The 27,923-nt window shown below is 38.5% G+C and overlaps 1 protein-coding gene across 5 annotated transcripts in view; it reads right to left on the bottom strand.

The window, feature by feature from the left end:
* The window catches only part of LOC149207730 (histone acetyltransferase HAC1-like), a 311,587-nt gene that overhangs the window by 109,184 nt on the left and 174,480 nt on the right, over positions 1-27,923 (bottom strand). For all 5 annotated transcript variants that reach the window (XM_089395844.1, XM_089395843.1, XM_089395845.1 and 2 more), the window contains 3 exons: positions 7,027-7,155; positions 5,749-5,949; positions 5,235-5,377 (listed from right to left, as the gene is read on the bottom strand). In XM_089395844.1, the coding sequence (XP_089251970.1) occupies positions 5,235-5,377; positions 5,749-5,949; positions 7,027-7,155 (473 nt within the window). The remainder of the gene's footprint in view (positions 1-5,234; positions 5,378-5,748; positions 5,950-7,026; positions 7,156-27,923) is intronic.

The raw sequence follows: 27,923 nt of genomic DNA, 5'->3' as shown, positions 1-27,923 counted from the left end.
CATGCTAGAATAGATTGCATGTAGATTAGATTTGCATTTAGTCTAGATTTACTTTTCCTGTATGGATTATTACTTTTATAAAAAACATGGGCAATACCCTACACCAAATGCACATGCTCCCAAACAGATGAATTGTAATGTGCAGGTTACATGTCTGTGGTCCCAGTAGATTGTTGGAGTTCTCATGAACTCCCCATCCGAGTACATGGATCATGTGCTCTATGGTAAGCTCATGTCCTAGTTGGAGCCATATGTTACCCAACAAACCTGGGTGACCCCTAGGAGAAACTTTTCTCCTATTCATCTCTTTGAGCTAGCAGCCAACAATCCCTTAGAGCTACTAGAAGCCTATGACAACATGCCATTCACATCTCCGCCATGTAAATCATTAATATGTTTCCTTGCCCATTTGCCAAGAGGACATGTTTGAAGGTGGGCTTCTGATCAAAAAGTACTTTATTTTTTTTGCAATTGGGTGCTTGTGCTTTTTTCGTATTTGGGCAATTTGACATGGATTGTGGGGTGACTTGGAAGAAAGAAGGATCTTGGATGTAATCTTGTTCCCTCACCTTAAATGGGGGGTCAATTTTCAATCCTATTCCAGTGGGACCTCCCCTAAAGGCCCAACAGGTATAGGAGGGGTGTTACTTGGGCAACCATGATTGAGATAGTGTAGCCCCATACTTACCACTATCCATCTTACATTACAAGCCCCATTTCCACCTCCATTTTTCAGGTTCAACTAACCATTGGTTCATTGGGATTTGGCACCCACACACCCTCATACCTGGGTAGGGCCTGCAAATGTACCCTAGGACGTTGATGCAGCTAAAAGAAACAAAAAGAGCATATTATGGCCACAAGAAAAACAAAAGAAAAATCAAAATTCAAAAGATCATCGGGACATTTGAATTAGCAGGTAGTCAAATGCCAAGCATGAGCTCTACCTCACTTTTTATGGCTATCACCTAGTTCATGGGCCAATGTTTCCCTATCTCATAGAAGACAAGGAATCATTGCATGTCCCAACCCTTGATGGGCGATGAACTGCCCCATCCTTAAGGGGGTAATAACTGCAATACATCATACCAAGCTCTAACCCTTTGAGCTACGAGTAAGAATACAAAGAAAAATCAAGAAAAAGTAAAAAGCATAAGAAGGGTGGATCTCTCCATGATTTCTTCCTCCTCACGTCTATACACCCAAGATGAGGATCTCCATCATAGTTGGTCCCTTTGACCATGGCACTTGGCCATGAAGTCCTTTTCCCTATTCCATCATTATTCACATGGCACCTATCGACTAAAGGGTGGACCAAGGACATGTCACTTCCCCTTGGGGGTTGAGAACACCTAATAGGATCATCTATTAACCACTCCTAACTAGTGAGATAACACCATCACGTGACTAAGGCCACAATTATGGAAGAGAAGCCTTGTATGAAGTGTTAATTTGCCCATTTCTTCCAAGCTTGGTTCACTTAGATGCAATAACAATTAAATGTACCTAATGGTGAAAGTTACAGCATTGGATATTGTGTGTAATTGACAGGTGGTTCCATCGATAGGTTTGGGCAACTTAACAAGGGTCTCAGTCCTCCAAAGGGACATATTGACACCCACAAGAGAGGCGTTGAAAGCCATGGGCCTTCAAACAATAGTAGAGAATTAGTTGTATCCATGGGCACCTTCAACACCCACAGCATTCCTACACTTCGCCCTATATCATTTACTTTCATGGGATGATGCACTTGGACCAGCATGCCCCCAGCTAGCTTAACAGTGATCACAAAGGCAAGCAGTTTATCCAAGTTCTAGATGAGGTTTGTTTCATACCTTGAGACGGGGAGGGATAGCACCATCTTCAATGTCGTCAACATTGGAGAAAAGTCGGGCATATTAACAACAAGGAGACCCATGAGACTTGTTTTGTGCCCCAAACCCAAATTGGGGTCCACGGGATGATTATGACAGAGATCTAGGGGCCAACTCATTGACCATGATTTTAAAGGGCCTCTACACTTGCTAAGGCACCTATTGCACTCAAAGTTTTCCCTAAGCAAGCCTATGCTAGCATGACAACAACATTTTGGTTTGCACATGTGTTATTTAATTTGTCAAAGGATACTAGATTGTCATGTAACTTAACACATTGTTTTTCATGTTTGGAGGGGCTTGTAGGCTAAATAGGCATTTGTATGCCTCATATAAATATAGTAACATGTCATTGTAACTTCTTATAATCACACCTCTTGGATTTTCAGCCTCCCTAGAGGAATTCAGACTTGTTCTCTTATGGATGAATTGGATGTCCCGGATGCATTTTAATATTTGGAATTGATCTTGGATATTCTTTGGAGCTATTCTTTGGTCTAATAGGTGGAAATCTTGCATGCTATCTTGTAGGTGCACTTAATTGTTGAATATTATTTCTTAACACCTAATGTATGGAATAATTGATTCTAGGTTATGTTAAATTGTGCCTTAATTTGTTGAAGATTAATTGAATTTCTATCTAGATGAATATTGTATGCATTATTCATCCATAACATGTAATAAATTTTCCTAGTGGTGAATGCCTAGAAGCTCTCCCATGAAAATCCATTTTTCCATTGCATAGGTAAATGCTTGAAATTTCGTTGCCAGGGCATCAAATTTCGGTCTCCTTGGAAACATTTTGGCTAATCTATCTCATCCTAGACTCCATATTCCCAAGCGACAAGGGACAAGTCTGGTTGGTTGGTGATCGTACTCTATTTTTATCCATATTTACTCTCTTCTAATTCAGCCCTTTCAAGGCCAAGCTAGGAAACTAGGGCTTGGTGCAAATCCCTAGGCAAGTAGAGTTTTGGTGGTTGGAGAGCCTAAACATCAAGGGGATAGTATTTGCCACAAAATCTATCATTTTGGTGGGCATCCACTTCAATTTCATCCATAAAATTTCTTGCCCTAGTTGTTTGCCTAAGAGGGAAACCCTAGTTTTTCCTTGCTTCAACTTAAGGGCTTTATTGAAGGTTTAATCAGCCTTGGCATTGCTAGTACACATTGTTGGGAACCTTTTATCTTAGCCTTGACCTTTGGAAACCCCAACACTCATCAAAATTTATCAAAACCTAGGTCTCGTGCCTTCTTTCCTAGGTCTCATCATAGAAAGTGAATTGTCTCCTTGTAGAGCCTTGAACCCGAATTGTGTCTTTCTTGAAGAACTTCTAGTAAGGTCACCTTACATATTAACCTTAGAATATCTAACATAAGTGATCTCTTTCCTACTAAGACTCCTCCCATTAGTGAAAGTCCATAAAAAACAAGGGGTTTTGGCTGTGGTGCTAGTGGGCCACTACCCCATTGTTGTCTCTTGGTCTAGTTGATGCCTTGTATGGTTTACCTCTCCATGGCCTGCTAGATTTTGTGGCAACAGGGCTTATGGATTCTCAGCAACTCCTTGGACAAATCGAGCTCCCCTAGCTTCATCCTAATCTTTTCAGCGTATACAACAGCAATCTCTCACCCAAGAAGAATCATCTATCCATATGATATCTTGCTTCTGCTGGTGGGTGGATGTCTTTTCAGCGGAAACCCTTAGGTATTTGAGCGTCTGATCCTTATTCTGGTGATTCACTGAGCAGTTTAGCAGGCCTTGAGGCTGTGGCAGGAGTCATCCACCATATCAATTGTCCAAGTATTTTCTCACACTCTGCCAGACTGCAGATCTGAGGCACCTGGAAGAATACATGCTAAGAACGGTGAAAGCGTGGTCTTTCAAGCGGACAATAAAACGCTAAGCACGCACAGCGTGAAGCTTCTCACTACGAGGTGCTTATGTGAGAAGGATCTCCGACAGGTTGTTGAGAATCTGCATGTCTTTGCCTGCACGGATGACCCCTAGAACAAGAACCATCCATTGATGCAACAGCTGAAACAAGTTCTCACTGTCCACACTCTGAATGAGAGCCAAACTCAGTTCCCATTGTCAATAAGATTCTTGTTTGAGAGAAAATTGAAATACCAAATGGAAGCAAAAATAGGGCAGATGTTGTTAGAACTATTACAAAAAGGGCATCATTGACCCAGTTCCTAACAGAATCCAAGACTGAGATCTGGCAAAGTCATAGTGAAACGCTCAACAACACTTAGAAGGGGAGTGTTTCTGTACCCCACACAGAGAAGAGCAATGGCAGATGCAGAGTTGACAGGCTCTGGAAAACACCCAGGCCTGGCCTGCTCTGATACAACTGTTGGAATGTGCAACTAAAATGAAAGAATAAGCTTGAATTGCATTCAGTAAAGATGATACACGTACAAATACAATATTTTGACTGTTGGATTTAACTTCCAAGGTCTCTTGGACATTCAGTAACTGTCCACCATAACGCTAACGGATTAGGTGTCCAACAAAATAAATTATCATTTATGGTTTTTATTCTCTAATGCTATTATTTACGAAATTGTGAATGGTATGTATGATATATCATGTAAGTATGACACTTGATTTTTAAATTCCTGGGTAGTTTCTTTGGGGCAATTCTGAATATCTCTTGGAATTGTTTTCAAGAATTTTCGTTTTTTCTCAATTTGCTGTCCCCTTTTTGCCATCCTTGGAAATGCAGAGGGAACTTACTCCCCCATGCCAGAAACTTGTGCAGCATATATCAATGTCATGGGGTACTATCTGTTATAGGTTTAGGAAAATTTGATAGAAAGGAGAATGCCTTAAATACTACTTGATCATAATGTGTAGTTGAGAGTTAATATTTTATGATACTATCCACTTGCATAAATCTGTTTTGTGTTACAACTTACACTCAGGTGGCCTAAAAGGGAGGCATTTAACATGTGCCGTGACAGAATATCAGGCCAAAAGCTCACTCAGTTAATATTATGTATGTGTACATGGTAGTACTTTAATGTTTCCCTTGCTGACAAGCTGTGTTGTATAGGGTGCAGGTTTTAGCCTCTTACAGTAGTGGGGTACTTCAAAATGATCCTGTAATATGATTTCTGCCAGATAAATAAGAGAGCTATGAGAGAATATATTGTAAAAAGGATGTATTCAACAAAAATATGGCCTTCAATAGAAAAATGTTTTTCTAGCATATAAATCTAAATAAAAGAGTCAACATAACCCCACATTTTACATGGTTCTAAGAAGAGAGATCATACATTTGATATATAAACACATATCTGTAGAGTATTTTATTAAAACCCAGTCACAAGGTAACCCAAAGAATTCCATACCATTCACGGAGCTTATCACAATTTGGAGTCTTCTGTATCTCAGGGTGACAATAGTGAATATAGTCTTCTCCTTTTAAAGGAGGACATGCCCATATGTAGAAACTTGTGAAACCCCTTCGCTTGCAAAAATCCAAATAACCAATCTTTCCACAAAACAATAAGCATTAGTAAGTACTTCGTATTGAAAATCATGCAAAAGCGTGATGTTTGAAAGAGTTATTAGTTTCTCAAAATATTAGTTACTCCTCTTTTCCTTGTGTATTATAACTTCGTCTATTTACAGAGCACAAGATGGGCAGGCAAATAGATCATTTGTTTCAACAAAAGAAGAAAATGATAATAATAATAATGTGTTGTGGAATCTTAAGAAGTAAACACTTCATGCATTCATTCTCAGTCTCACTGTAACCGCATCTTTTTTGAATCACTTACAATAACTAGAAGGGATAAATGCAGTATAAGATAGTCTAAATTTAAAATCTGCTTTGTGTCATTGGGTTAAATTAGACATTACCAAAATTTCATGGTAAACAAGAGTACGAAGTGATTCTCCTGTCACAGTTTTCACATCTGGCCTGAAGTATTTCACAGAATCCAGGTAAGAGAGGCAAATACGGCGCTGGTTTGGATGTGAACACTCTGAGCCAAATTCCTGAACATACATGCTTAAAAGGCAAACCTCTACCCCTTCTATTTTCTGGAATAGCAGAAGAACCTGATAGCATCAACAGTATCATTTGAAATGTTCAATAAACTGATTATCACAAAAATAACAGCAAACATCAAATGTCTCCAATGATGCCAGTCAACATTGGGTTGAAAAAATAAATGATGCAACAACGAAAAAAAAAAATCAATTTGAAAAGAATGCACTATTGAACTACCTAAGATTCAAGTCCAAACAAGGAAATGTCTGAACTCCTTGAAAACAGTCAAGGATCTCAAAAGAACTATACATTCTAAAAGGCCATGACATTATCAAATGTGAGGTAAGAGGCACCATATTAGAAAGAGAGTCTAACTTGAAATATCTTCCAAAATATGACAGAGCACTATCCTTTCTTTAATTTAAAAGTAAATGGAATGCACAGAGTTAATACATGACACCATGTATGTGGCTTCAAAGAGATATTTAGTCTTGTAGACATTGCTTACAATGGTTCTGACATTTCTATTCAGAGTTCTACATTAAAAAGTATCTGATAAGCATGTTAAATAGTCTCCCAGAATGGAAGTTCTAAAGACTTAGTAATGGTAGGAACCTCGATTCCAGAAGCATATGATATTTCAAATCTTCAGCAGATTCTCTTGGCTCTCTTTATAACTAAAAGAAAATTGCGTACAAAGAAGGGTTTGTCATCTTGAGTGGATCTTTGGACCCTATCACAGGCCTTCATCATGCTACCAGTCCTAGTTCTGATCCAGGATGTGGATTAGAAGTGGCCTTAGAATCCATAAAATCAAGTTGGAAAGAAAGTGTAATCAAATGATAGGGCTGGTTTCAGATCTGGCACCCATGTCATTTATTGGTGGATTAGGCAAAGAGTCAAGTCACTTATTGATTGATAAACTTAACCACAGATGAATACTTAATGGACTGGAAGATGGGTGGCATTCATTTTCTGCACCATGGGATTTACACAATTCAACATGGATTAATACTTGTTAAAAAAATTCAGGTGTTCATTGTTCTAAAGAAGCTACAAGATTTGCCCTGTGTCACCATTCTTGTTCAATGCTGACTGTAATCATTTTCCATGTAATAAACTTATCTTTAACAAATGGAATATACCTTTGACCTGTATGGAAATTCAACTGGGTAATCTTCACCTCCAACTATCTCCAGGAAATGTGGCTTTACTTCTACTTTTTTGTCAACAGATGACACAACCCTCACAACAAGAGCCTCTGCTCCAGGAACCTGACAATCATCAATAGGGTGAAACTATTATATGGTTAGTTGCAAACAGTACAATTGATAGAAACTAGATTTTCTTGAGAAGCTAAAACAATTTAAAGAATAAACTTTCCTACAATGGGCTTAGATGGAAAAGGACTCCCTGGTTTTGCTAGTTAAGTACTACATACAGTCAGTCGCTTAAAATGATACAGCTACATTCAAGCAGATTGGCTTCTTTTACAACAGCCTTACAGTCTCAACTGAGGGCGTTTTGGGCATTTCATTAGAAAATTAATCCATCCTAAATTGCTTATCTATCTTACTAGAATAGTTAAATTCTGAAATTGCTAATGCAGAGCAGACAAGCTTCAAGTTCACGCGTTATTTGTGAAGCTACATTAAGAGATAAAGATGTTGATGCAAGCTTGAATTATTCTGTCAAATATGTACTGTTTAAAACAAATACAATGCTCCTAACAACTTACTTATTCAGTTTAGGTAATGAGCAAAATCAACAGAATCCAGATGGATAAATACTTTAAAATCAATTTACTATATGAAAGTAAAACAGCACATTTGAAAATGGGAAAGAAAATGCTGAGGACAGTCAAAGGTCATAGAACTAGCACAGCATGACTAGTTAGACATGAGAAAAGCAGTCATGTAACATCCCATTTAGCTGCACTCACAGTAGGATGGCTTTGACGTTAGAAAGGAATCCTAGCAAATCTTACCACTACTGTTGTATCAACTTGGGCAGATTTTGGACCACTGACGGAGGATTCTTGGACCCTGCCTAGATGTTCTTGCTAGGCATGCATTTAGAACCTGAAGAAGGCTTCAGGATCTGAATGAATCAAACAAGCAAACCATGATCTTGATACCCTGTGGTGGATTCCAAAAATTAAATACCTGATAAGATGAAAATTACAGACTGTCATGGATTTTTACAAAGTGAACACATCTTGGGACCAAAATGAGGTTTGGTTTATAATCAATCCTTAACTTATGTCAACATTGTATATGGAGATTTTCTTGTGAAAAGAAAAAACAAAAACTTGTAACTGCAATGAAAATGAAAGAAATCAATAGTAATGTTCATGAATGATCAAAAAGAACACTTGAACTGGATAATGCACAGTAAAAAGACAAATCAAGAGGAGTGCCTATTGCATCTCCAAACTAAATACTGGGAGAAACTAAATGAGAGAGAGAGAGAGAGATGAAATCAGAACAAGAGAAACCGAAGACAAAAGTCACTTCAAACTATACAAGAGATGTGTTAATCGAAAGCAACAAATAATGCGGAAACTTCTTGAAAAACAGTAATATATGTATAAATATTGTATTAAAAGATGAATTACAGATGATGATGATTACAAATGGGGTTCCTGGCTTATATACCGCCATGGACACCCTTTGGGGAAAGGGCATGATCTTATGATCGTGCCCTTTCGTCTAATTTAACTGAAAATTAAATAATAAACCTAATCTAACTAATTTTTACATAACATTGCCTTCCTCTCGAAAGAATGCTTTGTCCTCAAAGCATACGTAACAATGGATGTTGTTGACAAAATGCTTCATTCTCCCAAGAAGCTTCTTCTTCAGGTAAGTCCTTCCACTTGATCAGATATTCCTTGATAGTACGATATCGAAGCTTTCTTTCTCTAGTAGACAAAATACCTTTTGGTTCTAAAATGACTCTTCCCTCATCATCTAGGGATGGAAGTGTTGTTTGCGCTGTTTGATTGTTACCTAGTGCCCTTTTAAGGCAAGATATGTGGAAGACATTGTGAACACGACTTGTCTCTAGAAGGCTTAAACCATACGCAACTTGGCTAATCTTTTTGTTGATCTCATAAGGTCCATAAAACTTTGGTGCAATTTGTTTTTTCCTTTTTGTTTTAAGGATAATTGTTTTTATGGTTGGAGCTTAACAAATACCCATTCTCCAACTTCAAACTCTCTTTCGGTTCTGTTACGGTCTGCTTGTTGCTTCATACGATTCCTTGCATTATTCAAGTTTTCTTTTAATATTTGGATGATTTTTTGGGTTTCTTCTAGTTGATCTTTAACAGCAGGTAGATTTGTCTGGACAATAGCTAGATCCTTCCATTTTGGGGGTTCATACCCATATAGAGCTTGAAATGGCGTCATTTTTGCTGATGTATGATAAGTGGAATTATACCACCACTCAGCAAGATGTAACCATTGAGCCCACTTATTTTGTTTTTCTGTAGCGTAGCAACGTAGGTAGGCCTCCAAACATTTATTGACAACCTCTGTTTGGCCATCTGTTTGAGGGTGATAAGCGGAACTCATATTTAGGTAGGTTCCTATATGGCTGAACAATTCCTTCCAGAAATTACCTTTGAACTTGGCATCTCTATCACTCACAATGACTTTCGGAAAACCGTGTAACTTATATATATTTTTGCAAAATATTTCAGCGATTTCTTTTGCTGAGTATGACTTCTTTATTGCCATAAAGTGAGCATATTTGGTGAGTTTGTCGACTACTACGAAAATCTTGTCCTTGCCTTCAGATACTGGTAATCCTTTGATAAAGTCCATCGAGATTTCTTCCCATTTCTGATTTGGAATGTTTAAAGGGTGAAGTAATCCTGGTGTCGTAATATTTTCACTTTTATTCCTTTGACATGTGTCACATTCTACTACATACTTCTGAATATCACGATTCATTCCCTTCCAAAAGAAGGATTGACGTGCATTGTAGTAAGTCTTAAAGAATCCTACATGTCCAGCTGACGATGTGTCATGTAATTCCTCGAGTATCTTAAACTTAAACTTGGAATTTGTATTTAGATAGATTCTTCCCTTATACCATAGGATATCATTCTTCCACTCAAATTTTGAGTTGTTGGGAAGGTTATTGATTATTTCTGTTATTTCTAGATCCTTGGCATATTCACTTCGAATTTCATTAAGACACTCAGGGACAACAACAGAAATTGCAAGTAGTGTTGGTTCCTCATATTTCTTGGATAAGGCATCTGCTACTACATTGTCTTTACCTCTTTTATGCAGTATTTCCAAGTCAAAAGCGGCAATTTTTTCAATCCATTTTCTTTGTTCTTCGGAAAGTGTTTTTTGTTGAAGAAGATGTTGGAGACTGTTATGGTCTGTCCGAATATAAAAATTACTTCCCAAAAGATATTGCCTCCACTTAGCTAGTGCGTGCATGATAGCGAGCATTTCTTTGTTGTATGTGGATTTGAGGCGTTCTCTTTTGTTGAGCTTCCTACTTTCAAAAGCTATTGGATGTCCTTGTTGCATTAATACTGCACCTATACCGAATCCGAAAGCATCACACTCAATGATAAATGGTTTAGAAAAATCTGGTGTTGCTAATACAGGAGCATTAGACATAATTTCCTTTAATTTTTCAAAACACCTTCCTGCTTCCTCATCCCATAGAAATGAATTCTTCTTTAAAAGATTTGTTAGAGGTGCAGTTATATGTGCATAGTTTTTAATAAATCTTCGGTAATATCCAGTCAAACCTAAGAACCCTCTTAGCTTGGATATATTAGCAAGTTTGGTCCATTCTTTTATAGCTTTGATTTTGTTAGGGTCCACCTTTACGCCTTCATGGGATATAATGTGTCCAAGGTATTCTACTTCTTCCTTTCCGAAGGTGCATTTGGATTTTTTTTGCGTAAAATTGGTGTTCTTTAAGTAGTGTAAGAACTTTGTCCAAATGTTGCAAGTGCTCCTTCCAAGTTTTACTGTAAATTAGAATATCATCAAAAAATACTAATACAAACTTTCTAAGATGTGGGCGAAATAATTCGTTCATAGTTGCTTGAAACGTTGCTGGTGCATTGGTTAATCCAAACGGCATTACTTTAAATTCATAGTGACCTTCATGTGTTCGGAATGTCGTTTTTGGTATGTCCTCTAATCTGATTCTAATTTGATAGTAGCCTGATCTTAAGTCCAATTTTGAGAAATACCTTGCGCCATGTAGCTCATCCAACATTTCGTCGATAAAGGGGATTGGGAACTTGTTTTTAATTGTTATTTTGTTTAATCCCCTATAGTCAATACATAGCCTGAATGACCCATCTTTCTTCCTTACCAACACCACTGGAGCAGCGTAAGGACTTTTACTTTTCGAGATGATTCCACACTTTAAGAGGTCTTGGATTAATCTCTCGATTTCTGTTTTTTGGTGATGTGGATATCGGTATGGCTTGATGTTGACTGGGTCTGATCTTGCCTTGATTTCTATTGTATGCTCAATTTCCCCATCAGGCGGCATCTTCATAGGTAGGTCTTGAAATACTTTTTCATGTTTCCTAATTAGATCTTGTATCTCTGGTGACTCTTCATTGGTCATATTTGCAGATAACATTTCTAACTAATGAGATTGTACTACATAAGCGCGTGCTCCCTTTCGAATCATCTTCATCATCTACGATGATGATACATTTTGATTTTCTGGTGCTTGGAATCCGTGTATTTGTAGTTCTGACCTCCCCATTTGAATTTTATAAATTGTACTTGGTGGTTGGTGGCATAAGTACCTAAAGTTCGTAACACTGGATACCTAAGACTACATCTACTCCTCCTCATGGTACTGTGAAAAACAGAGACTCTAAACTGAAGTCTTGAATCTGCAATTTAACCTTATGGCATTTCCCCACCTTTTCAATCTTCTTACCGTTAGCTACCATCACCTTCATGTTTGGTAAGGGAAATGAAAAAATATTGAGTCTCTTTGCCATGGTAGCATCTAAAAAATTGTGTGTGCTACCAGAGTCTATGAGAACCACTACGTTGTTCTTCTTTATGTGTCCTTTTAACTTTAAGGTCTGAGGTTGTGATATACCTGTCATCGCTGATAATGACACTTGCGGAATACTTTCGTCATCTAATTCTGGTAAGGATTCTGGGGCATCTTCTGTTTCTTCTATGTCAGAATCTTCACTGTTTGAATCATTGGTTGCTTCACAATTATATAGGTTCTTTGGTTCTTTTCCTTTAGCACACCTATGCTTGGGGTCCCACTTCTCACCACAGCGCTTGCATTTACCCTCTTTTATCCTTTGCATTTCCACATTAAATTTTTCATCTTCACATCGATGTGGTGGAACATATCTTGTATTTTTTGCGTCCGCATACTGAGGTGTTCTTCGTCTAGAATATGTTTTTTCAGATTTTGACCAAAATATTTGTTCGAATTTCTTTTCGATTGTTTTTGCTTTTCATCTTGCTACTTCTATTGATGAAATGTCATGCATCTCAAGTTCTACATTTAAATGGGTTTTGAGTCCCGAGACGTATCATTGAATTAGACGAGATTCTGATAACCCAGGTACTCGTCCACTGATATCAATCCTCTAAATCTGACGGAAAGCTTAAAGGACTCATCTTCTTCATTTGGAATGACAATTGTGTGGCGGTGGATGAACTCAAACTCTATGACATAATCATTCTGGACAGCTACATGCATTTCTCAGTGGAGAATTCTGACAAACTCAGCAAAAGTCCTATCAAAAATATTTTTAGCTCTAGGCAAATACCTAAACATAAATAGCTTAAACCATGGACTCCACCAATTGTTAGCGGGGTCTATAGCTGCTCCATAAAATATGACCTTAACCAAACCATGTATCCTAGCTCTCTGATGAATAGAGAAATAGTCTGAACATGTCTAGTCAATATTTTGAATGCATCCAAAATACACAGGATCTGGTTCTCTAGACAATGCATAATAAACATGCCATGGCCTAATCCTATATGGTAACTCTTTTGTATATGACCATCTAGACTCTTTAGAGTCAAACCATTTTTGCAAAATGATCTGTCTCAGGCATAATGGTAAGATTAGGAACTGTTTTGAAAGACATTCTAGACAAAACTCATAATGACAGTTACTACAGACTGTGACATACGTGACTCTGCTAGACTTGACATGACTGGACTGACTTGTAGAAGCTTCATGCTGGTGAAGCGGTCTGAACATCTTGATCTCTTTGATTTCTTGAGCACCTTCTCTGGTAAGCATGTCAACAAGATAATTTTCTGCACCAGATTTGTAAACAATATCAAAATCAAAACCCTCAAGCCATAGTGCCCACCTCAGTACTCTGGTACTGCCTTGTTCTAACAATCTTTTGTTTGCCAGCATCTGTTTCATATGCTTTAAGTCTGTTCTGACAATAAATTTAACACTTTTCAAGAACAAGTGAAATTTATTTATTCCTCTCTTTACTACAAGTATTTCCTTATGAGATGAAGGATACTTTTTCTCTGTATCATCAAAAGATCCTGAGGAATAGGCACAAACCAGTTCTTTTCTTCCATGCTTTTGTAACAAAACTGCAGCCCAAGTGTGATCAGAAGCATCTGTCTCAAGTATAAAAGGAAGATTAGTATTAGGAAGCTTAAGTTTTGGCAAATCATTAAGCTTACTCTTAATACTAATTACTGCTGCTGTCATCTCATCTGTCCAACTGACAGCTTTCTTCTTTAGTCTGTTCAGCAGTATCTTTGTGTCTTTTGATTGCTTAGCATAAAAATTCCTTATGTAATTCAGACATCCAAGAAATCTCTGCAGTGTTTTCACATCAGTAATAATATCAGGAAATTTCAATAGATGGGTTAGCACATGTGGCTGAAGTTCTACATGTCCTTTTTCTATGTGTAAACCCAAGTAGTCAATCTTGACTTTCCCAATTTGAAATTTTTCTTCTGTATCTGAAAGTACCAAGCCATGCTTATATACAAGTTGGTAGAACTGTTCTAAATGGACCTTGTGCATATTTACATCTCTACTAAATACAAGCAAATCATCAATATATATAATAATGTACTCTACCCCACCAAAAATGTCTTCCATTCTTTTTTGGAATTCAGATGGAGCATTTTTCAGACCAAAGGGCATCACAATCCATTGATATTGGCCATGAGGAATAGTGAAAGCTATTTTATATCTGTCAACAGGAATAATACCAATCTGCCAAAATCCACTTTTAAGATCAAACTTGCTAAACACATTAGCATTAGCAATCTTAGCAAGTAACAATTCCTTGTTAGGCAGAGGATATCAAATAGGAAGAAGAGCATCATTCAATGCTTTATAATTAATCACAAGTCTTTTCTTACCTCTTTTCTGCTCACTGTGCTTATTGACATAAAAAGCAGGGCAAGCCCAAGGGCTCTTACAGGGTTCAATAAGCTTCTGTTCTAACAGCTGTTCAATTTCTGCTTTGCACAATTCTTGCTCTTTCGGACTCATATGATTTGCACTAGCTTTTTGTGGCCTAGGAACATATCCTTCTTTGTAAGGTAGTGCAACAAAATACTTTTCCCATACCCAAAAGGCATCTGGCCTACTGGAAGTACAATCTGCACGAAGCCTATCAGAAATCTGTTGCAAAGTCTTGGGACCATGTAACTCTACATTTTTGACAATCTTATTAATCTTGGTCAGATCTTGTAGACTATACTGGAGAGGATCCTCATCTTCAGGCTGCACATTGATTTTGTAGTCACTGGAAGCAGGGACTGTGATAGGACCAACAGTGGTGGAGAATATAACATAATCTTGCCCAAAAGTGACTGGCAAATATTTCTTCAGAAAATCTTGTCCTAACAAAATGTCAGCACCAGTATCAAAACTATACAAAGTGACAAAAACCTGTACATCATTCAAGAAAATGGGAAATTCAGGAGCTATGTGACCTATTTCCATTAAATCACCAGTGATAGCCCTGAATTGGAGTTTAGTAGGCTGCCAATAATAATGTGGAATGGCTTTGTATTTGCAGCAGCTACTCATAGCACCAGAATCTATTTGAGCATCCAAAGTATAAGGTTTAATGCTAGGGACTTTAATTCTTATTGGAATAACCACTCTATCTCCAATGCCCATAACATTAAACAGCTCAACATTTTTCTTTGGGGATATCTCTTCAATAACTGGAACATTTTTCATCAGTAAACAGATCAAGGTATAATCTGTTGGAAATACTGAGAGGGGGGTGAATCAGTGTTTCTTTTACAATTGTTATTTTATGCCAGTTAAGATCACTTAATAAACCAGAACACAAAATATACAACAAAAAAATAATTTTATTAACAATAATGATGAGGACTCCAATCCTCTTTACAACAAATCAAGTACAATGATACTTCAGGGCTCCAACCCTAGATGAAGACTCCAATCTTCAAATAAACCAAGCTCCAACCTATACTATACCACCAAGCTCCAATTTGGTCTATTTGAGGACTCCAATCCTCTCAACAGTCAGGCTCCAACCTAGTTTTCCATAAGGCTCCAACTTTGTGTGAGGACTACAATCCTCTAGGGCTACAACCCTCTCAATCTGCTTCAATTTTAAAGGTAATTTCATTGCTTCCTCAACACTTCCAAACCAATCTTCAACAAGTCTTGAGTCTCATCTCCACCAGGTCTTCAAAGCATGTTTCTAGGAATGTCCTCAATCAAGGCAACAAGTGAGTCTTCAATGGTTCTTTAACAAATGTCTTCAACTGGCTTCAACAATGCTTTGGGGACTGTTTCTCAAATCTTCAATGGCTGCTGCAAGGAGTCTTCTCCAACTATGCTCCAAGGATGAAGGTCAACATCAGCAACTAGTAGGTGTCTCCAAGACTCTTCATGTCACCCAAGCAGTCTTCTACAAGGCTACAACATCAGGGCTTCAACAATGCTCATTCCACATAGATGATTCCTTCAAGACCACCTTTGATAGTGCTTCAATACAGCGGCTAAAAAGATATTCTAACAAGTACTTCCACAATCTTAAGTCTTTCAAGGATCCTCCAATAAGGTGTCTTCAGCTGCTCCTCAAAGATATCAAGTCTTCAATAGGCTATAACAAGATGTTCAACAATATATTCCAACGATGCTTCTAAATGTCTTTAGTAATGTTTTGACAATGCTTCAAAGTTTCCTTCAATGAGGTCAGCTCCACAGTTCAAACTTCAAATTGTAGTCTAAGATTTCCTCAAGTAAGTCTTTAAGGAATACTGCTAGGTCTGCAACAAGAAAGACACCAAAGTTCTGCAATGGAAGCATTCCTTTTTCCTTTATTGTTGTACTTGTTGCTTCTTTGATTGTTATTGCTTTTGTAATTGTTGTCATTTTTGTTGTCATCCCTTGGAGGATTTTTCTTGTGAGGACACTCTCTATCATAGTGGCTGAACTTGTTGCAATTGTAGCATCTTCCTTTGCCTCTTCCTTTGAATCCCTTCTTGGATCTTTGACCTTGTCTCCATGAATCAGAAGGACCAACATCATTTCTTCTTTTAGCATGTGCAAAGAAAGCAGTAGATTCATTCCCATTGGAGGACTATCTCTTTCCATCATTCTTGTTTCCTTGTGAGTGCATCTAGCTAGTAGCTTGTCAAAACCAGGTATTTTGTCATTATTGAGAATGGTGGTGACAAATATATCCCATGGTTGTGAAGTACCTCCAAGGGCAATGAGAGTGAGTTCCCTATCAACAATAAGATTTCCAATAGATAGAAGGTCATTCTTGACTTGAGTTATTCTCATAAAATAGGATTGAATAGACTCCCCTTTTTCCATCTTGATATCCTTCAACTTGTTTTTGAGAAAGAGGATTTGATTTGCATTGTTCACTTTGAACATCCCAACCAACTTATCATACATTTCCTTAGAAGTTCCCAAATCAAAAATATAGGCAACCAAATGCTTTTGAATGGAGTCAATCAAAATTTTCTTAGCTTTGACCTCACCTTTTCTATACTTGGTTCTAGCAGCAATAGGTGCATTTGAAGGAGGCTCCACCACTTTCCCTTGCACATAGTCCAATACTTCATGCTCCTCCAAGGTCAAGTCCAAAGTCATCTTCCATGCATGATAGTCAAACTTGTCATTGAGCTTATCCTTAGTCTTGAAATATGAAGTAGTAGCCATGGAGACTAGTCCTTGTCAACAAATATCTTGGTGATTGCTTGTTCTCTTGCTTGGGCTTGTCCTCACCTGAGCTCTGATACCATGTTAATTTTAGATAACAATGGTATGTTTTATGCTTGCAACAATTACTTCAATGTCCTTTTATTAGCCCAATGTTAATTCCACTTTAATTTCCAATAGCAATCACATAAACCATTAATTCACATTGACAGTAACTGTAGATAGAACATAAACAATAAAATGCAGAAGACAAGTCAAGACAAGAGAACACCAATATTTGGCTAAAGCCAGGGAAAAACCCCAAGATGGGGAAAACCCTTAATCAATCCTTCTTATTATCAAATATCAAATGTTCAGTAGAGAGAATGTCCAATAGAGTGCAATGATGAAAGTCAAAGTCAACGTGACTTGAATTTTGCAAATTACCCACACCAATATAAATATGATCAGCATTATGAAGTTCTACAATTCTGTAAAGTCAACAGCAGTCAATTTTCCCTAACCAATCAATAGTCAATGATCAAGACACCTCCTTTTTGGTTCAGTCAAAGTCAGTCAAACTCGGCCTTCAATGTAGATTAAAGTCAACCCCAAATAGTCCTCCAAAGTCTAGTCAAACTCGGTCCAAAGAGAGAAATTATGTTGTAATTTTATGCGGTCAAAACAACAGTCAACCCTGAAGTCAAAATTTGTCAAAGTGCTTGTTACCCATCAATTGTGGGTCATATCCTCAGGAGAAATTTTTCTCCATGATAAGCCTCAGTTGGTATCCAGTAGCCCCTTGATACCTCCTACTAGCTCGTTGTGTCATTTCTCTGCCACCTGAGATAGCCATGTGGTCCCTCACCCACCTGTATTTATCGTATGTTTGAAGGTGGTCCTCCCGAATCCAAAGGTATGTCTTTTCATTTGCAAATTGAGTATTGGGTTTACTTATCATGGATACTTCTGGGTATGGATTGATGGGGATATTTGGCGGGAACGGTGGACTTAGTTTGTGCTCCTATCCCCTTGATCTCTTTTGGTTGTTACCCTTGGATCTTAGTCCCATGCTAATTGAGTATTGGGTTTACTTATCATGGATACTTCTAGGTATGGATTGATGGGGGGATTTGGCGGGAAGGGTGGACTTAGTTTGTGCTCCTGTCCCCTTGATCTCTTTTGGTTGCTACCCTTGGATCTTAGTCCCATGGGATCTCCATTATTGACCATTTGGTTCTAGGGTGGTACTACTTAGGAAACCCCAATTTTGGGTGTGTGGTCCTGCTCCTTTATCTGCACATATCACTCCCTTTTCACTGACTATAGTATATACCCCCATTCATCTTTTCTCCCACCTGGGTCCACATTCCCATTCTAGGTCCACATAGGGCTAGCCTCCCTATCCCATTGCCCCCACGTTGGGTCAGGCCTAGAATGATGCCCCAGAGGTTGAAGCAATAAAAAGAAAAAGTAAAAGCATAAATGGCCACATTTAACAGGAAATTGTACCACAAAATGCAAAAGATGGTTGGGACAAAATAATTAACACCTGGGCAAAAGCCATTACATGAGCTCTACCCCAACCATGGCCATCACCCTGGTTCTATAAGCCCTAGATGAACCTCCTCTATCATTCAAGAACCCATGATTGTCCCAACCCCTGGAAGGCAATGAACCGCCCCACCTCAAAAGGGGTAATCACTACTATATTATACACATCATGCTCTTGTCCTTTGAGCCCTGAGCAGTTAACTAAAGAAAAATTCATAAAAGGCAAAAGGCATATAAAGAAGGGTGGAAAATTCAAGGTCGAACACCTCATGTACCACGACTGCCCCCTCCTATACATTATATACCTAGGTATGGGCTTCCCCTTATCTAGCTACCACTATGCCCCATTATGGGGCCCATGGTTGCCCCTCTCATTCCCTATTCCATCTCACCTATTTGTGACTTGCCACCCCCATCGAAAGGATGTGCCTTGGACATACTATCCCCTCTAGGGGTTGAAACCACCTAATAAGGTCCTTGGTCAACCCCCCTTGGAGTTTGGAGACACTAGCACATGCCAAAGCTCACTACGGAAGGGCATGCCATTATGAAATGCCCACTTTGTTATCCATGGTTTGCAAGCTCCTTTACCCAATTATTTTAATGATTGATTGTACTGGAAGCCTAGGGGATGCATTGGATCTTATTCAGGATTGCAGGCGGTTTCCATTTGGGTTTGGTCTCCCTATATGGGATCCTGACACCCAAAGGTCCACATTGGCACATGTAGGGTGTGCATAGAGAGCCATGGGCCGCCACAACTGCAAACAACACTCCACAGATCTTCATGTATGTTCAGAGACTACTAGCGATCCACTTTTGGATAATGGTGATATGGATGGTACATTATGCCCAACAGACCCCCACAGGATCCCCACACTCTTGGCAGGTGTCCCAACACTTGTACGATGTCATGACAGCATCCATTCCACCACCTAGTCCATTGCAAAGGATCTACAGACATCTTTGATTCATATGGAGACCCATGGGGTCATTGAAGTGCCCCCAGACCCACTGAGAGCACCACAGGTCTACTACCTGGAGAACAAGGGGCCACCCCCTTGTCCATCGTATTCCGAAGAATATATTCCTCAATATGGCACTTCAGGATGTTATTGAGCCTTTGGAGGGCCCTATGACATGCATACATCACTATTTGGCCCTTTATGAGGCTTATTTTTACATTATGAGCTAGTATGATGGGCTTGTCACCATGAGGAGCCATTATTTGCACATTATTTTATCTTTAGGGGCCCATAGGCTAATTCGAATTATTGATGTTAGATACATTCATTTGTATCATCACTTGATTTGGGATCTCTCTAGCTTTAGAAAAATTTTGTATTGTTTCCTTGCAGGATATTTGTCGGAGATGGATGAATTTTGATGTATGGACTTGGTTATCTTTCTTATCTTGGAGCTTTGTTATGCAAATGAATTGCTGGTTGGATACTCTATAACTTTGTAAGTGCTTTTATCATTGTTATTCTTGTTGCCACATACGGCTAAAATTAGGGCTAGTTGTTGCATTATTGTAATGTGGAATTGAGCTATGTTTTGGTTATTTAATGTATGGGCCAAGGTTATATGACTGAAATGTCCTAGAGATTATTGTATCTCAAGAAGCTTGCATTATTTTCTTTAAAGTATAAATGCTTGAAAGTTTCTTTTCTTTTCTTATCTACATTGGATGAAGTTGACTTTCTGGGCCTCCTTGATCAAGAATCCAAGTTCTTATTCAATACCACCTTTGACTCCATATCCCCAAGTGAATTAGGCATTGGTTCCAAAAAAGGGTGATCATCTCAACTCTTATTTTTTCGTTTTTCCCCTTTTTCCCAAGTCTAGCCCCATTAGGTCATCTAGGGCATCAATTTCCCCGCAACTAGGCCAAGGAAAAAATTCGATCGATCTTCCCTTGGCTACAACGTTGGTGGGTCCCCTCCCTCTCCTCGAAATTTTGGGCCATTCTAACAGTGGAATCTCAGGGAATCCCAAGCCCTAGCTCTAGGAACGAATTTTGCCTAGGTATCCCCAGGGCTAGACCTTAATAGGACCAATTCAACCTTTCAAAGTGAATATTCTTATTTGGTCCTTTCTCCTCACCTTGTCCAAGATAGGAACATCATTGGTTGCTATATTCCATCCTCGAACCTAGGTTGGGTCCACTTGGCCCCGTGTGGTCCCACTTCTCGATAAAGACTATTTGTCAAAGACCACTTGGAAGTCCAAGTTCCCCAAGGATTATAGGGATTGAGAAACTTGTTCATAAGCCTATATGTTCTCTCTCAACCCTCCCCCCTTATCCCTTGTGGACCAAGTCCCTTTCTTAAAAGAAAAGCAAACTCCATTCTTCATCTCCATCCTCGAGAAACGGTTTTTAGGGTCACTTATCACCTATCCATTGACATATACATTACAAGTGAATCCCTACACTACCAGGACTCCTCCTATTGGTGAAAGTCCATAAAGAGCAAGGAGACTTAACTGTGGTGATAGTGGGCTAAGCCTCCATCGTTGCCCTTGACCTAGCAGTTGCTCTTAGGAACCCCCTTTTGGTCCCTTGCTGGTTTGAGTGGTAACAATGCCCAGATTTCCTCGATTTTTGTGCCAAACTACTCGGCCTTCCAAGATCGAACTTTTGTTGGTCAAAGTCAGTCAAACCAAGGAGAGAAACTTAGTCAAACCAAAGCCAAACTATCCTACTGCAGAGAGTCAATGTAGAAAGTCAAAGATGCTTCCAAACCCTCGCACACGTGAAGAAGAATAGGGTGCCTCAGATCTGTACGAACCATTCAATGAAGGATAGAGAAGAATGTTCTGTGATGAATGTGCCAAATGAAGTTAAAGGTCTCCTTTATTTATATGTGATGGAGGGGGATCAATTTGTCCCCAAGCTGACCTTGACCAAATGTGCTATTTTGGGCTTGACATCAAAAACATATTTCTCCTTATCCAAATTTAGTGCTTTCAGGGTCGATTTTGGTCTTCTTGAAAAGAGGAATATTGTCCAATAATCATCTTAGGTCAATGAGCTGCCCAAAGTGGAATTTGGCCCTAGATGGATATTTTAACGTCTAGCAAGGAAAAGACCAGAAAATTTTATGAAATTTATATGATGAATTATGTGTGTTTTCAAGCCTCAAATTCATAGATTTAATGTGAAAACCCTCCAAAAAATTCGGCTTCAGATTAGAAGGTACGCAACCCTCCAAAAATATCACGGCTAGGAGAAGAAAGGCCTCAAGGCCTAGCATCTAGCCCTCAAAAAATTATCTCAAGTGTAGTCTTATACCAAAAGATCAGTGATAAAACCCTTTGAAAATGTAAATATAAGCCTATAAAAATCCAAGGGTTAGTCTATAAAATCAAATGACAAGATGAAAGGCCCTAAGAGGCTTGCGGCTATGACAAACAAGCCCAAATCAGCTTGCGGCTATGAGAAACATGCCCAAATAAGCTTGCGGCTATGAGAAACATGCCCAAATAAGCCTGCAACTATGAGAAACAAGCCCAAATAGGCTAGAAATTGACAATAAAACAAGCAGCTAGCAAAAAGAATCTATATAATCCAAACTTGAGCCACAAAATGTGTCTATGAGCCTGCAAAATTGAAACCCAAGTCAAGATCTTAATGGAAATTTTGAGAAAGGATTCGAAAATTATTTACAAAATTTTTAAAATCAAAACCCTTGCCCAAAAAATCAAATTCTGAAGTGTGAAAGGGCCTTAAAGCCCTAGTGAATCCCTTAGAAAAAAATTTGTTGATGCAATGAAGCCACAAAATTATAGATCGATGCCTTGAGAAGCCTAGAAGAAACCTCAAACCCTTGCAGCCCTAAAGGAGGAGGCTAAAAGGCTAGACGACCCTCCAAAGATAAGACTTTGAGCTCAAAACCCTAACCGTCTAGGCTAGGTGACAGCTAAGAACTTCAAGAAAATTGATCTTCCCTTGATCCCTTGAGAAATCAACCTACAAAACAAATCAAGAAAAAAACCTCGTCCTTCACTTCAGATTTGCAAGAAAATTAAAATAAAACCCCAACAACTATATACAAAAATAGCAAAAAATATACAAGGGTTAGAGAAAATTATTTACAAAATTTACAATGATTTAAAATAGATGACAGAAATAATTAAATAAGTGAGCAATAGCCAAGATCTCTACAAAATAAATCGTTAGATAATTCTTGAAGTTTAACAAAATGGGCACTTAAGCTTTCTTGTCTTGGGAGTTGGTTGGTCCAACCAAATACTTCCCCTCACGCCCAAGATCTAAATACCCAAAAAAATATCTACACACTTAAGATCAAGTTATTAGATCAATAGAGGCAATAGATAACACAATAATTCTCAAAATCTAGAGATACCTGCTAGATTAATTGAATTAGAATGCTTCTCTAAAACCCAATAACTAATACAAGATACCTGTGCAAATAGTTAATCCAACAACTAGCTAATGAAATAATAAGCTTTAAAATTTAATTCTATAGAGCATTAAAAACATAATTCATAAATATATTAACACAAGAAGTAGAAGAGGAACACCACCATGAATAAACCCCAAACATTTCTTTATTATTCCAGAAAAAATATTACAAACTAGCAGCGCTTGACTTAGAGCTCAATTACAAATTTTTTCATGATCAAATGAGGAGCAAATAACTTCCTTATATAGAAAAAATGAGAGCATGAGACCCCTCCAAGTGGAAAAATGGCTAGTTCCCTTGATCCATGGCTTGATCCTCATTGAAATAATTTGATCCATTGATAATTGTTGCACAGATCTCCAAAAAAATCTGAATTCCTTGATTGTTGAGCTAGATGGACCAAACTTTGACTTCCGGGTGGTTTTGAACCACTGGAGAATCTTAAAAAAAATAGAATTCTCGAAATTCCCTCATTCAAAATAACCACCTAGGCCAAAAATTCAATTTCTCTTAAGGAAATAATTCTTTCTGGCCCATCGAAATTTTGTGGGACTTTTCTACCTTGGAAATGTGACCTTTCTCATATTTTGACTTGATTCCTTTTGGAAAAGATCCCCAATGATTTTTAATAATTTTTCCACTTGGAGAGAATTTAATTTTCTCTCATTTTAATTTTTTTGGACAAATTTCCAACTAATTATTTTGACATTTTTCACAAGAAAATAAAATAAATGACTAGAGGGGTTTATATGTATTTTCCACCCTCAAAGTGTGTCTAGATAGAAAGTATAAGAGTTCGGGTGTAAAATCAAGTACTCATACCCCCTATAGACAACACTGTTTACATCAAACATTACATAGATAGAAAGGGAAATTTTACAATTAAAACATGACCTCTAGACATTACCAAATTCTGTAACACTTGATAGATGATCTTGTATGATAATATAAATAGACTCGATAACACTAGGACTCACCTAAGACATTACCATCGAGCCCCACTCTAGCTTTAGGGTATGTGTGGGAGAAAAATTCTACTAATTATAAGCCTCGAAAAACACAAATAATTAGCCGAGGAAAAAAAACTCCCTAGAGTGAAACTCTTTGCTAAGAATAAAAGACTTACCTAGATGTTTTACATGGATTTATAAACATACTAGAATCATTTTTACAATAATGGCTGATAGGGCTATAGAAGTTGGGATTACAATCACAATTTGGAAGCTACATGATGATGATGATGACATTGAAAAATTTTATCTATTTTGCCATGTACTTTGCATCTTAGGAGAGCTGACACATGTGTGTTCAACATATCCATCTGCTACTATTACATCAAGGCCTTTGAATTCAGCTGTGGAGAGCCAACTCTTTGCCACTAACAATGTATTAATGAAATTATGTGTAGCTCCCCCATCAATCAAGGTTGTGATACATTGTCACTTGACAACTCCCCTAACCCTGAAGGTGTAATATTTGGGTGTTCCTGAAAGAGTTGTAATCTTAACTTGTGGTCGATATTTCTTTTGTTCGTGAGGTTTTTCCTCCTCTTTAGCTTCTTCATGTGTGTGTCCTTCCTTGTAGTTGCTAAGCTAAGCAAGTTCGCCATTGCTAGGCATGGGTTCCTTCTTCTTCATCGTCAGAGAGCACTTCAATGTAGTGAATCTTCCCCTTTCCTAAACAGCGATGTCCAGGTTCCCATGGTTCCCTACAAGTAAAACATAGCTTTTTCCTCCTTAGTTCGCTTCGAGTCTCCTCATCTAACCTGTCCCTTTTGGGCCAATCACATTGAGGGGCCTTCTTCTCCTTATCTTTTGGAGGAATGAAAGGTTTGGGAGGGGCTTTAGATTTAACTGTAGCATTTTCCATATCACGAGTCTTCTTAATAGCCTCTAGAAAGGTTGTGGGATTGAATGCTTTTACCCAGCCTTGTAGGGGTACGAATAAAGCCTCAGTAAAAAGCATGAATAAACTTTCTTCAGATATATCTGTTACCATGACAACAATACGTTCAAATTTTGTAATGAACTCTTCATGTCATCCCGTCTGCTTGAGAAGTGCCAATTCTCTAAAGTGAATGTCTGGGTTCTTCTGGTCAAATCTTTCGATCAACATTTGCGTAAAATCTTCATAAGAAGTAATGTTGGAATGCACCAATGTTACTAGACCATGGTACCACCATTCATACGCTTACCCTTCTAGATGCAATGTGGCCAATTGAATTGCATTTGTTTCTGCATAGGGTTGAGCCTGAGGTAGGTGTCCAATTTTTGCACCCAAGCTCTTGTTGTACATTTAGATGGCCCATCAAATGAGGGAAGGGAAATTTTACTCACCTTGCGTATTAGATTAGAATTAGACTATTCCCTGGGTTTTTTTCTCAATATGAAATTATTGTATTCAATGAAGGTCATGGTTGCTCGTGTGCTTCCTGCTAGCGCAACATATTTCTGAAAGTAAACATCCAATAGTCTATTTGGTTCAATAGCTTCTTGATTTACTAGGGCTTGATTATTCATTAATTGAGGAAGCAATGATCAGTGACTCCTCTTGTTGGTTTCCCTGGTGTTAGCAGGATCGGGGTTATAATTCCCACCCCTTTCCATGTAGCTCTATTATTGCAAGCAACATTTTCATTTCCTATGAGATGAGTCATCAGTTGAGCAAATTGTTGTTGACCCTGGGCCAAAGTTTGCATTAACTGTTGTCCTTGTTGTTGCCCTTGTAATATCAGATTTGATATTTCTATCTGTCCATGACTCCATGTATCAGTATAGGTAAGGCATCCTTGGTATCAGGATCTCCTCGTTCCTCCTTACCCTCCATGGTTGCCCTGCAATTACCCTTATTCTCCCTGATTGTAACGTTACTTGTATCTCCCGAAAACATGCACAAAACTCACAGGCTAGCAGGATTCCAGCACTCTGATACCACTGTAATAGGTTAGGGTAATTTTACCCTAGGGTTTTCTTGTAGTAACTAATTTTCCTTTTTATTTACAACATCTAAATTTAATTTTTCAATCCTTCAATTACATTATACAATGATTCAATCAATAAGCAATTCAACCAACTTAAAGAAAATTGTCAGAAGTAGTAGAACCATGAATACTCTAGAAAGGCAGTGTTATAAGTGTATATAAAAAATAGTTATAATTCACGACTTATAACCCATACGTAACAGCTACGAGTTTGAGTTTCACAAAACCCATGTACATTTCACAAATTTTAAACAAATTCTTGCTCGATCTATATTACCAAACTAGTCATGAATTGTCAAACCCGAATTGACTCGCTTATTATCCTGTCATTGCAATATGTCTGTTGTGGGACTTGACTGTGGAACAAAATCGATCCTTGTTGGCCGGTAAAGGTGAGACTTCAAGCGTGTATAGCTTCGATCTTCCACAGGTTACGGTCTTCATGCCATAGGTTTCAAATTAAGCTGCAGACTCCACTAGCTACAGGGTGAAAACCTTGGCAAGCCCAAAACCCGAACGTTAATGTCACTATAACCAAATATGATCTTATCAAGAATTGGGTTTAAACATAAACACAACAAATTACAGAGATAACCATAAACACAGAGATGCAGCGGAAATACTTCATTTCATTAATGTAAAACACTGAAATATGCTTACAAACAAAAATGGAAATAAGCCAGCTAGGGCGATGGTAGCTTATCTTTGAGAAGAGATGTGGCGACTACATGCCTCTAAATTGCCTTACAATGAGGCTCAAGGGCCTTTTTAATATTGAACAATAAGATCAAACCCTAAACAACCAAAACCCTAACCCGAGGAGATGTAACACCAAGAGTTTATGGGCCCTGTTGGGGTGAGTTGGACAGCCAACTTCCCGGGGTTGTGACTTGGTCATATTATCTGCGTTTGATGCGCATGATAACCTGTTGGAAAGATCCCTCCAAGGACTACGACGGAAAAGACGCTTTTAGACAGAAAATCGCTAGCAGTGGATTCCAAAAAAACGTCATTTAGGGCCTCAAAACAGCTCCAGAAGTTTAGGACCCGAAAAACTACTAAAAATAGTAAATTGTGCTACAATTAAGGAAACTGAAAGAAGCAATGGTGGGGGTCCAAGTGGAATTGGCAGGTGGCCACGAATATCCACCTGGATCATTCCGCCCCCCTTAGGAAGCAATGGTCCCCATTGCGTTGAGTTCCTCCATAAGATGAGGAAGCTTCTATTGAACTTGGTCCCTAGTGAGCCACTTGCCTTGGTGAAGGAGTTGGCCTGCTTTGACAACTCAATACAGTTGGATATTCTACTTGCGAGTGTGCTTGATCTGTGTGTCCATGATCCGATCAGTTGCAGCTTGTTCCATGCAATTTGGATTTAACTCTGTGGGTGTGAGCTATTCTGCAATGTCGGATGTGTCTAGTAATGGTGGAAAGTATGGCCGAAGGCGGTCCACATTGAACACTAGGTGCAGGCCAAGGAATGGGGGAATGCTAAGCTCAAATGCATTGTCTCCCACAGCCTTGGTAATGGTGTAAGGACCATATCGGAGTGGTCTAAGTTTCTGATAGGCTCCGTTAAGGTGTTCCTTTTGCAAATGCAACCAAACTTTGCCGCCCACCTGAAACTTGTGTGGCACCCGATGTTGATCATGTCACTGCTTGTACTTGGCATTTGATTTCTCCAGAATGTCATGGACCTACTGATGAATATCTTGGATGTGCTCAATGAAGTTGTTTGCCTTATCTGTTTCGGACTAGACATGAGCCGAATCTACGTGAGTAGTTGCAAATGGCATGGCCACATCAATGGGATGTAGTGGCTAGAATCCCAAGCCCACCTGAAAAGTGTTGTGGCCAGTCGAGCTGTGGAGAGCTCGGTTGTAGCTGTGCTGCACATAGGGGAGGCTCT

The sequence above is a fragment of the Pinus tabuliformis genome, chromosome 1_2 (genome assembly GCF_031772625.1).
Source record: "Pinus tabuliformis cultivar Carrire ecotype Pingquan chromosome 1_2, CPIR1, whole genome shotgun sequence".
Classification (NCBI taxonomy): Eukaryota; Viridiplantae; Streptophyta; class Pinopsida; order Pinales; family Pinaceae; genus Pinus; species Pinus tabuliformis.
Note: the sequence above shows the minus strand (reverse complement) of the source record. Positions and strands in the feature narration are given on the sequence as shown.